Source organism: Corvus kubaryi, unplaced genomic scaffold (genome assembly GCF_017639235.1).
Source record: "Corvus kubaryi isolate FWS band 111438036 unplaced genomic scaffold, C.kubaryi_AGA036_p1.0 66, whole genome shotgun sequence".
NCBI classification, from domain to species: Eukaryota; Metazoa; Chordata; class Aves; order Passeriformes; family Corvidae; genus Corvus; species Corvus kubaryi.
In genome coordinates this window covers 479,031-491,048 of record NW_024582054.1, presented here as the reverse complement: position 1 = coordinate 491,048, position 12,018 = coordinate 479,031, and the positions used below count along the sequence as shown (strand labels likewise).

At 41.3% G+C, this 12,018-nt stretch overlaps 1 protein-coding gene across 3 annotated transcripts in view; it reads left to right on the top strand.

Annotated features, from left to right (window-relative positions):
• Positions 1-5,250, top strand: part of LOC121674199 (cytosolic phospholipase A2 epsilon-like) — a 35,494-nt gene extending 30,244 nt beyond the window's left edge. For 2 of the 3 annotated variants that reach the window (XM_042048339.1, XM_042048341.1), the window contains 5 exons: positions 595-702; positions 1,604-1,795; positions 2,200-2,366; positions 3,520-3,706; positions 3,918-5,250. In XM_042048339.1, the coding sequence (XP_041904273.1) occupies positions 595-702; positions 1,604-1,795; positions 2,200-2,366; positions 3,520-3,706; positions 3,918-4,126 (863 nt within the window). In that variant the 3' untranslated portion in view covers positions 4,127-5,250. The remainder of the gene's footprint in view (positions 1-594; positions 703-1,603; positions 1,796-2,199; positions 2,367-3,519; positions 3,707-3,917) is intronic. The other variant, XM_042048340.1, reaches the window with a different exon arrangement.
• The last annotated feature ends 6,768 nt before the right edge of the window (positions 5,251-12,018 follow it).

Below are 12,018 nucleotides of genomic sequence, written 5' to 3'. Positions count from 1 at the left end.
CTGCACTGTGGAGACATTTTTTGATGTTCTTTAACCTGGGATGGCAAAAGTGGGAGAAAGACTATAGGAATGAGAACAACAAATAGAAGGAGAAGAGTCTCCCTCAAAAGTCCTTGTGCAAAGTGAAATCATAGAGGGACAGCAAAGACGTCTTGTATTAGAGGACTTTTCTGCAGACTATCCCAAACTGTGGTTCTAACCATTTGATTCTTGACTGTCCAGGAGCAGCATCCAAACCTTTAACTGAGTATCCACTTGCATATGACATATTTTGTGGAGCAGACCCTTGTTTTATAGGAAATGGCATGGTTTTGCTTACTTATGACAGTTGATTATAGGATGGAAAATGTTGGTTTGTATGTGGCAATGAATTACAGTGGCTGAAGGCCTCACACAATGTTTTAAACTATTTAGGCTCCTCCTTGAGGACAGAATGCTAGTTGCTGAAATGAACTTCATATAGTTTTTGGTAATAATTTGGAAACCTTGAGGCTTTCCAATACCCCTTGCAAAGCTGAGAAATTATTTTTTTTAAAGGGATGTTTTCCATTAAAATGTTTCTGAAGAAGTTTCCCTGTTCTCTCCATTCCACAGGCCTATGGAGCAATGTCTTTTCATACAACCTCTTGGATGCCTGGCATTCATCAGATCCTACACAAAGGCGCTCACTGAGGTGTACCCAACACAGCACTGTTGATATTGGTTAGTTATGTTTCTGTTTTACCTGTTGCCTCATAAATCCAGAGGTTTCATGTTGTCAGCTGTATCTAACTAGGTTTCCCCTCTGAATTTATTCACAGCAATATTATTTCCATTAATCTCTCTTAGACTGAATTTATGCAAATATAAAACTACTGAAGGTTTTAAACAGACTGTCTTTGCCAGGGGTCCAGCAAACCTCTATGTTGTAACAAACACCCCAGTGCTGTGTTCTGTGTCTGCCTCAGCAGCTGGTACTTTTCATACATTGTTATTGAAGACTTGGATATAACAATTACGTGCAACTCCATTTCAATTTTCTTTGCTCTTGTTGTAAACCTGTCTTTTTCTAAGAGGCCTTGGTTATTCTTCCTGTGTTCGAAGTCAGTTAGTGAGTTTGGTTTATGGGTTTCTATCACTTTCTCCATGGAAGTGTTGCAAAGCCCTAAGCTCAATAAATGCCTGTGATAAAAAGTCATGAGCCCTCTTTGCCAATCTCATGAGGTGCTGTTTAGCACAACTCTTTTTCTCTGCTCTTTTATGGATGTCTAAGTGTCCTGACAGCTTTCCCTTTCTCTTTTTTGCGAAGCTGATTTTTATTAATTTTGAAAGGAACAGGTCCAGATTCTGACCTTCACACAGGGAATCAATCTGTGAGTTCTATCAAAGAGCAGATCACTTTTTCCAGCTTCAGCAAGTTTGTTGCCACTCTGTTTCTCATGGAATATGCTTTATTGAAGATTGATTTTCTTCTTATTCCTATTTTGACATCGATTTATTTGTATGTTGCAATGCCTTATTAGGATCTTCTTTTCCCTAGCTAATGAGAGATGTCTTCTGTTATTTTAAGTATTGCAAAGAATTATATCAAAACAACAATTTTTTCACCTCCTCTATCTTTCAGGAGAAGAGCCTTCTCCATCAGACAGGAGACACGAGTTGGAGACTTACTTGGTCACCCCTGAATGTGGCATCATGGGGATCATTCGGCGGATCCTGACGGAGCGGGTGATGGTTTCAAAGTTCTACAACTTCCTGAAGGGGTTCCAGCTGCACAACGAATACCTTCAGAGCAAAAACTTCTGTATATGGAAAGGTAAACATCCTTGAAGGTAATTTTTTGCCTTCTTAGATGGTTGGTGTTTTCATCAGTAAAGAGAAGGCAGAGGATGAATGTTTGGAAATTAATATTTCAAGATAACTATTTAAATTTCATGCAGTTAAATCAGCTTCAGGAATTCCCTTGACTCCAGGACAAGAAAATTACTTCTCGTTTGGGGTGGAAGAATAGCAACATGAGAAATGAAGGAACTCTTTCTCATTGAACAGGTCATTCTTTTATGTGTGAAGGCTGAACTTCTGTAGTGTGTCAGGGTCTTGGAAAGTAAATGTAATGGAGAGCCAAGAGGCATTTTTTTTCCCAATTTTTCCTTATTAGTCAAACAACAGATACACTGTTTCTTCAGTGAATCACTCATTGTAACAAATATTTCCTTCTAGATACCGTACTAGAGAATTTCCCCAACCAGCTGACAGAAACAGCAGAGTTCATGTGCCTGGCAGACACGGCAGGATACATCGATATTAGCTATCCACCGCTCATGAGGCCAGAGAGGAAAGTGGATGTTGTCCTGCACTTAAACTATTCTTCTGGATCACAGACCTCGGTGTGAAAAACACTCGATTTTCTTTGATAAACAACTGCTGCCTTTTAGCTCTCCTTAACTCCTAAAGATTTAGAATAATTTATGTAGATTTAACTGATTCTGGGAGAAAAGGATCCTTGGTCTACAGTTCCCTGTGCAGATGGCTAGGTCTTGCAAGTGATGCTGGTAAATCCCCTGAGAAAGATGTAATATCAGATTTCTAAATATTTTATTTGAATTAACCCTCTAATAGCTAAATGCTATCTCCTAGACCTGTGTGCTCCTGTGATCTCCATTTGGCTATCCAGATTACACTCATATGGAGTGTTTATCTGGTACTAGTTACCACCACTGATGAACTCATTTTGGTTGTGTTGTGATAGTCATATAAAGTTATCTACATGCAGTATAATTAGGAAAAATTTTTCCAGCTGTCTTTAGAACAGTAACTGGATTTTTTTGTCATCGTTCAAAATTGTGGAAAAGAATTGTCCTTTGACAATCTCTGCTGTTTCAAATACCAGCTAATATTCCTGTTACTAGATATGGATAAGGCAGAAATTCTTGAAGACTAAAATTTTCATACGTGCCAACCAGACTCAGGAAGAAAAATCCTATTTTCAAAAATTGCTAACACACCTGCAAGGTTAACATTCCAGTTAAGGTGATGTTTGCTCCCAGATCACTGTTTGCTTACATCACTTTTCAGAACCATCCTAAGGCATCTAAGACAGAGGCTTTTAAATACTTTATGCCAAGTCAAAAAAATATTTGTAATTTTGCATTTAAAAACTTCACTATTTCAGATTCTTGTCCATTCTACTTGTTTCAGGATTTTCTTCAGAAGAGGTATCTTTCTGTATCATAAGCTGCTAGGCCACCCTTCCCATAATCATGGACATTTTACTTATCTTGTAGATAAAGGCTAATGAGGAGAAGGAGAAGGTAGAACAATAATCAGGAGTGCAAGGTAGAGACTTGAGTCTTGAATTGTTGTTCTGTTAATAGCTAGTAGTTAATATCTCACATAAGAGACAAGGACAAAAGAGATATTGATAGTGAACCCTGCTCTCACATCTTTGTGAAGATCTTTTAATGGATGCATTGTACATTAGGAAAAGTGGTGGCATGTGGCAGAATTTCTGACCTTTTCTTTTCTTCTGTCTGAATTCAGCCTTTGGAGGAAGCCTCCAAATACTTTAAAAAGCAGGGAATCCCATTTCCCAAAATCCACATGAGTGAAGAAGAGAAGAAAAATCTAAAGGAGTGCTACATCTTTGAAGACACAGAGACTCCAGAGGCACCAACTGTGGTGTTTTTCCCCCTGGTGAATGACTCCTTCAGAAAATACAAAGAACCTGGTAAGACATAGGATGATCCTCCCACCACCTGGCAGCCCTTTGGCTGTGGGATGGGAGACATGGTGTAGTGTGATCTCCTTCCTCCCCTGCTGTGCCTCCCATTGGAGAGAAATGCAAATGCCAAGGGAGCAAGGAGTAATGTTGTGCCCCACCTGGAGAGTGGGAGGTATCTATATCTATACCCCACTGATGATTTTTCTTTATTTTTCAGGTGTGGAACGCAGCCCTGATGAGTTGGCACAGGGTAATGTGGATGTTTCCACCATTTTTTCCCCCTACTGCTTAAACAGCTTTACCTACACAGGGGAGGAGTTTGACAAGCTGATAGAACTGACCAGCTACAACATTCAGAACAACCAACATCTCATCCTTCAGGCTTTGAATTCAGCCATAGAGCAGAAGCGACAGCACAAAAAATAAACATTCTCCTGAGTTTCAGAAAGAAATCTGCATGATTTGTTTTGGTTTGGATTTTATTTTTGATTCTTCTCTAGAGAAGAATCAAGACCTGTCTGTAAACGAGCACAGTAGACTTTGGAAAGTACAGACTTGTCTCAGCCTGTGGTTCCTCTCTACCACATGGTAGAGAGATCAAACAATCAAACAAAATAATGATTAGACTTGTGCTTTATTTATGTTGGGTTTCACTGCCAGTGAACTTTTTTTCATGCATATACATGTATATGAAGTAAATTGAAGATCAGGAAAGATGAGGTTTATTGAGAAGTTTTTAAATGCATGAATCTGGGACAGTAGTACAAATTCCTTCCAAATTTGCTATACTACTAGAAGTTGTATGTGAAGTAAAGACAAATGAGCTATGGATATTTAATTTATTTCAAATCTAGTGCAGCAGGAAAATACATAATAAATGTGGAAAATTTCAAAGAACATGAAAACTACACTTTCCTATAATGTCAGCAAGAAATTTTGCTAGAAATAACCTGCCAAGCTAAACATAAAAGAAAATCTGAGACTGCACATGAAAAATACACATTTTCTATACTTCTGAATTTAGAAGTTTTATTACACCAGCAGTATGTCGTTTTTGAAAATCTCTTGGAAACTACTGTTTCAAGCCATATTGTGAGTCAGGATCAGCTCTTCCAGTGCAGGTATAACTATCTAATCCAGGGCTCTACTTTTCAGTGAACGTTCATGGTATTTAGAGGATCCAGCTCAATTATCCACATCCTGTTAATTTCAGTGGTTTTCATAGTATTTCTTGTTATTATAAGATGGGATGCTGTGAGAATTAAAACATCAAAAACAGGGAGAGAGATTTTGTGGTCAGAAGGCAAGCTAAGTGCTTTACATGGATATCCATGGGTAATTCATGGGTAATCACACGATTTTGTCAATCCCTGCCTGTCTAAAAGCAACATAGGATATAGCACAAGGTAATTTGTTGAAACTGTTTCTTTTTGAGTTGAAGACCAAAATAATTATTTGTTTTAGGAAATATTTTAATAAGACAAATAGTATGTAAACCTGTTTCATTATAACAAAGATCCTAATCTAAAATAAAAAGATACAATGCTTCAGTCAGTATCAGTTGCCCTTAATCACTTCAGATTTAAATAAAACAAAGCAGCTTGTCTGTGCTGAAGTAACATGTATTGGCAAACACAGAGCTATGAATAATGTATCATAGCCAAAACCGAAAATTAATTCAAAATGAAATATGAACTTCTAAAAGGCTGAAAAATTCTCTTCCCTCTTGCTATAATGATCTCTCACCCTTCAATGATTCCTTTATGCCTTGTCTTCCTCTATCCTTTGTTGTCTTTAGTTTCCCATGCTCACCTCAGATGACCTCAGCCCCCTTAGGTGTGCTGTGTCCTTACCCCGGCTGCTCTTCCAGGCCCTCACACCTTCATCCAATTTGCAGCCTGGGTTCAAACCTCTAGTGTGCTGAAACGGCTGTTTACTTGTTGGTGCTCATCAAGGGCTCCCCTCTTTGTGATCTCCATTGCCGAGTCATCTGGTCCCTCTTGGCATTTCCTCTCCTCTGTCCCAGCTCTAACTCCCTCCCAGGCTTCCCTGGTTATCATTATGACAACCCCATTTGTGTGACACATGTGTTTGCTACTTCTCCCAACTGCCCATCTTACAGCTGAGGTTTCAGGCAGCTTCAAGAGCTGCAAATGAAGTTCCTACCCCTGCCATCTGAGACTTTGATGACACCAGAGTTCAAGAAGCCTGCCTCTCTCTTCCCATCCCCACCTTTAACTATGCTTCTCTTGATGTTTTCTGGTTTAAAAGTGGGAAGCCCTATTTACTTTCAGTGGGCCACTGAGGCATTCTCTGCTGCACCTGCCAGGGTGTTTGTCCCACCTCCCAGCAGAACACTCGCAGAAGATCCTTGTCATCTGTTCTTGAAGGCCAGCAGGGAAGTTTTGTGTGGCTTGGTCTGCGGGCATTGTTTCTTTCTGGTTCAGCTTTTAATGGGGTACATTTCCTATGCTCTGACTCTGGGCTGTACTGAAGCACTACAAGAATGTAGGTAACAGCTGCAGATGTGGGCATTTGAAAGTGCTTTTTGGTTTTGCAGGTTGGGAGTGTCCCTTTTTGCAGGAAAGAGGAGTGACTTCATGGAATTATCCCTTCAAGGAAGGAAACTAACTAGAGGGGAGAGAAGCACTGCAAAAATCTAGGTCCATGCTGTATCATGGTGTTAGCACCAGCAGGAGTTAACCTGATTTTTCCTAAATATTTTATGAGATAGAGCTCTTGGTAGATGTGGTAATAGGAACTACAAACACTAACATGCTGACCTCCTTAGTTGTAATTAATATGTTTTGCATCTTTTCTGTGTCTGCCTTTTCCTTCTTACCTATTCATTATCTGTAGTAAGTGAAGGGATTAGCATGTAATTGCACCTGTGCCCCAGCCCTTCCGATTATCACAAAGGTGCATGAAGAACTGGGCAGCTCCCTGAGGTGACTCAGACCACATGAAACTAAGGAAAGCAGCAATGGGATTCTTTAACTCCTCACAAGGTGTATGAGAACTCGGACAGTCCTACTGGGTGAGTGCCACTGAAGAAACAGGAGCTAATGGGATGGTTGGCAGCAGCATTTTGTGCTGCCCTGTAGCGCAAAGAGTGATCAAATGAGATTATTGCAAACATTCTGAGGGAAGTGAGCTAGCCATCCCTGAGACTACAGGTTGCACCATGTGACTGATGGGAAATGTGTTTGCCACAGCAGATACAGGAGAATGTGAGTGGTAGAACAGGGCTCCTGTCTTAGAAACTCTGTGCTAAAACCTGCTCACATGTAAAGCTCTGCTGTGTATGTGCAACATCCACTGCCTTACTAGAGTGATAATACCACAGAGGAGGCCATTAGGGCCTTATTTCCTCATACCTTAGTCAATAGTTAAAACAGCTGAGAGTTCTGTGTCATTCATGCCACTGAAGCTTTGTACCTTCGAGTTCCTCCTGAAAGTCTCTCCCTTGTAGGGCTCCCACTGAAGCCCAGCACTCCTGCAGTGTTCATAAAGTACTTCTCTAGCACTCCTCCCACACCTCCAGCTCATGATATCAAAACTCTGGGATATGATGTCATGTCTCCCGTTTTTTCCTCCTTGGGTCCTGAGGTCTCCTTTGCACTCCCTCCAACCCACTATTGCTTATCCCCTTTTCTCCATGCAGCTGGATGTCTCATCCAGATGTCATAGCTTGATCCCAGCTGCCCTAGTGCTTGTAGTATTCATGCTTGTTCCAAATATGACCAAACCTCCATCATTCAAACCTGAAGCTTCTGGAGGCACAGTTACAGTACAGAGGTGATGTGAGACAAAGGGGAAAGATTAAGAATGATTAAGACAGATTAAGATGGTATAAAACGCAAGGAGGGAGAAACAATAGAAGGAAAAAAACAAATTATAATACCTGAGAAAAGTGAAAAATGGAATTTTAGCTATGATGTATTCAGATGAACAAAGAAAGAAAACACATACTTTGAAATCCAAGAAGTCAATGGTAAAGAAAATATGTCAGGGAATGGAAAGAGGAAAAGAAAGAGGAAATTGAGAACTAAAAGGTCATGGAGATACTTTATCTCCATTTTAAATATATATCTCACTATTTTTTTCAAAGCAGTTTTGATAGGCTGGTCCTTTAAAAAGAACAGCAACTAGAAATCTCTAATCTAGAAAATGTCATGGCACTAAGTCTTAATGCTGAGGTTCTGACCATCTGGCCTTACAGATATCTGATATGCACACTGTGAGTACTTCCTAGCTGCCAGCTCTGTCTTCTTTTTTTCTGCCATTAAATACTGGGAAAAGATGGTTCCTTGGCCCCTAGCAGCCTAACTTCCTGCCAACTACTGCTTATTGCAGCCTTCTCCCTCTCAGCTAATAATCTGTATATTAGTTTGCTCCCTTCCCGTTTCCTTTATTCTGCTGAGAAAATGGAGCCTCCTTAGAGACTGATAACTATCAGGTAAGGAGCTGCAAGTTTCTACATATATTAATATGTACTCTTAAATCTTGAGCAAGTTGTTTCTTCAATTTTGCAATTTCTGCTATTCAGCTGGATGACAACCAGTCTTAAAAGCAAGTCATGCTCCAAATTTCTCCTTGAGCTGCATTTCTTTTAACTTAATATCTACTTTGTAAATATAGGCTATAACTTGGTTTTGACATTTAATAGATGATATGATAGCCTAGAATTTGTTGAAGATTAAATGCTTTGGTCCCACATACAGAAAATAATTCAGAAAATCCTTCACAGATGCTTAACAAACACTTTTTCTGGTCATTCTTAATCTCTAGTCCATAATCTCTGCTGGTGCAGGAGCTGATGGCCTGTAACCCACAGCTGGGTTTGGGCACAAGGAGGAAGGACTGTGGTGGTCATATTGCACTTGTGCTGGTTTTCAGCTCATGGGGATATGATAAACTTGCCTGTAGTCTGCAGAAATGTGGAGAATGAACAGTGATGCAAAAAACTTTGGGAACTGCTCTTGTAGAACTGTAGTCCTGGGAAATTTTCTCCAAGTACAGAACAACATCCCATAGTGAGAGATCTCCAGGCACAGAGGACTTTCTCACTCTACAGGTAACCACTGAGGGCTGTACATTTGCAACATGCATAAAATCTGAGAGGGATGAAACACGAGTATAAATTTACACTTCAATTAGGCAGCTCTAAGAGTGGTATGGTAAGTTCTGGGCTTTATCCAGTGCATCAGTAACTGTAACGTGAAAGAAATGTATACAGGTATTGAACTGTGAGTGCAAAGTTGTACAAAGTCATTAATGATGGTAGCCTCTCTACTGGGACAGGAATACCTCTCAGTATCAGAGGTTTGTTCTAGTTATATGCTAGATGCATACAAATGCTGATGCATCTATACAATGGCTATAAAGTGCCATACTTTTCTCAGTATGATCTTAACAAGAATACATTCTAGTACTTTTAAACTTTTTGGTTTAAAATTTATTTCTCAGAAGATTCATGCTTACTTGTTTCAGGGGTAAGACAACCAACAGCAGTAATGACAGTCTCCTGTCATTTTTCCCTCCTGCTCCACATCTCCTTCCTTCACTGACTGCACAAGTGATGGCCTAAGACACCACTCCTCTCCTGCAGGAAGAGGACATAGCTGAGCCAGAACTCCCATCTGACTTTGCTCTCCAGTGCTGGCTTTTTTGTATAGAAGTATTTATATGTCTGAGAGTAGTGAGGTGGTTGCAGCCAGTCCTGGTTGTGCTTCCACCTTTTTAGAATAATCTCAGGCTCACTTTGCTTGGCCTGTTCAAGGCTAGGCAAGCATATATTTTTGCAAGGCATTTAGTGGTACACTGGTTTTCAATGGTTTTGGTCCAGTCCAGGACTGGGATTAAAAGGAATCACAAAGCTACATTTGAACTTGTTGAAAAATTTAAGTTTGTAGTGTAGCTCTATTTCTCCACAGCTTGTCTCTGCAGTCGGATGTTATACAGGTACCTCTGCCAAGTGAGTGATGCTTCTGCAAACCACGTTGTAAGATGAGTAAGAAACCTAAGCAGTAGAGGAAGTACAAGGTTGTGCTGGTTTTGGCACATTGTGTGTGATAAGCAGATAAGACTGTGATACCACTACACTAAAGGAGTAGTGTGCAATTTGTTGCTAGGGCAACTACATTTACATCTTTGAAACAGCTGGGTTATTTTCCTTCACCTATCCTTAAATGACTGAAACATGTGATGTAAAGAAAATACTTCCACTTGAAGCATCTGCTTTTCATTGTCCAAGTTGAAACCATCCAGCTTCGTACATTGAGATTTTAAATGAGATAGCACTAGGTCAGTTGTTAATGAGAACCTTGCACTTTTCTTTCTTTATGGTGTTCCCTGTGGAGTGACTCAGATGGGAGCAGAGCACCTTGATTTAGCTGAAGGCTGTACAGATCATTATAGATAGCCAAGTGTGCCTGTAATGGGGAATTCACTCTGCAGACATGGAAGTCTGTACACAGAATTAATCTTTCTTCTCCACAGGCTTCCTTGAGGACAGAGAATCACAGCTTTCTTCAGGTTCACCAACTTTAGAGGGATTTCTTTCACTCATCATCAGTTATGCTAATGGTTCTCTGAACTAACCAGCCTTGGGAAAGTTGTTCTGCTCTAATGACAAGTACCCTGGTATTTTTAGTATCCAATGGCAGGTCTTCCAAGGTCAACCAGGTCTTCTGTTCTGACCAGATTAAAAAAAAAAAAAAAAAAGAATGATGCTTGTTGTCTAAATTAAGCTGCAAAAGGAGTTCTCCAGGATGTAGCTCAGAGTGTCCATGACCTGAGGCCAAAAGATGCTCCTGTACTTCCAGTGTGGGCAGAACTACTTTTCATGCTGGGAATGCAGATGCTATGACACAGCCTACTGTTACTGGAGCTTCTAGTTTGTTATTCATTTGTTTTTCTGTGTTTGAAGATGGTAATTTTCACTGGGTAAGCCTGAAGATGTTCATCTGCTCTTTTGTTCATGTTCTTTGGTTGAACAAATCTCTGTAAAATAAAAGTGATAAAACTTAACCACTGGATACTGTATGCCATTCATCTTGACGGGAGTTTCCCACAGCTGCCATTTAAAGTTCAACTGCCTTTCTCTGGAAAATGTATAAAAGCATAACTCTTATCTGCTTTGCACAGCTATTACATATTTTCTTGTGCCTTTTTTGCTGTATTTAAGGTACTGCTGGGTGCAGCAGTAGTCCTGGGTCATGCCTCGAGCCATAGGCACTGACTTCAAGACCTCTGTTACCCTCTGCAAGCATCCACCTCCTTCTTCCCCCCTGTCTTATCACACTCAATCCAGTGCTGCTGCTCCCAGCACATTGATCACCTCCTCTACTTACAGCTCACCTTTGCAAAATGAAGCCCCGGCCCTGTACCCACACCTTGGCCTCTCTCCCCTGGGAAGAAGGAACGGGAGCAGCCCAGGAGGAGCTGGGAGCTGCATGTCCATGCAGTGATCTCTCAGGCGATGGGGGTGGCCCTCTCCAGGGGTTACTCCATGGCACAGGGCATTGCCCCTTTGCAGGCACTGAGCTCAGGTTGCCCCACCTGTGAGGAGGCTTTCACCAAAGTGCACAGGGCTGTGCCAGCACACAGGAAAGTCACTGCCAGTTATTTACATGCACAGGCCTTTTTCAGGGTCCAGTTTCCCACACAGGAGATGTCCCTGCTCAGGGCAGGGAAGAAGTGGGTTTGAAGGAGCAGGCCTCAGTGGCAGCGCCCTCCATGCTGGGACTCTGCTCACACAGAAAAGGGTGGCATCAGTGCAGGACCTGTGGGGCAGGTGCAGGCTGGGAGAGGTTCCCAGCCAGAGGAAAGCACCACATTCCTTTTGGCTGTTGTGCTTGCGCTGTAAGGTCTTGCCTGGAGTAGTCTATCCTTGGTGCGCCACTGTCTTTGGCAGTGGGAGGGGAGTCCTTCACTTAGAGAGATGAGATGGGTGGGGCCTCAAGTCATTCTATAAAATAAGTCATTGACTCCCACAGGAATACATCCTGCAAACATGTCTTGGGAAGTGCTGCCAGTGGAGGTACCAGGAGCAGATACTGAAAATGTGTCTCTAGAACCGCTGCCTACAGAGGTGCCACGAGTAGATCCTGAAAATATATCTCTCGAATTGCTGCCCGTGGAGATGCCAGGAATAGATCCTGAAAACCTGTCTAAAGGATTCCTGCCCATGGAGGTGCCAAGAGTAGATCCTGAAAGCATGTCTAAAGGATTCCTGCCCATGGAGGTGCCAAGAGTAGATCCTGAAAACATGTCTAAAGGATTCCTGCCCATGGAGGTGCCAAGAGTAGATCCTG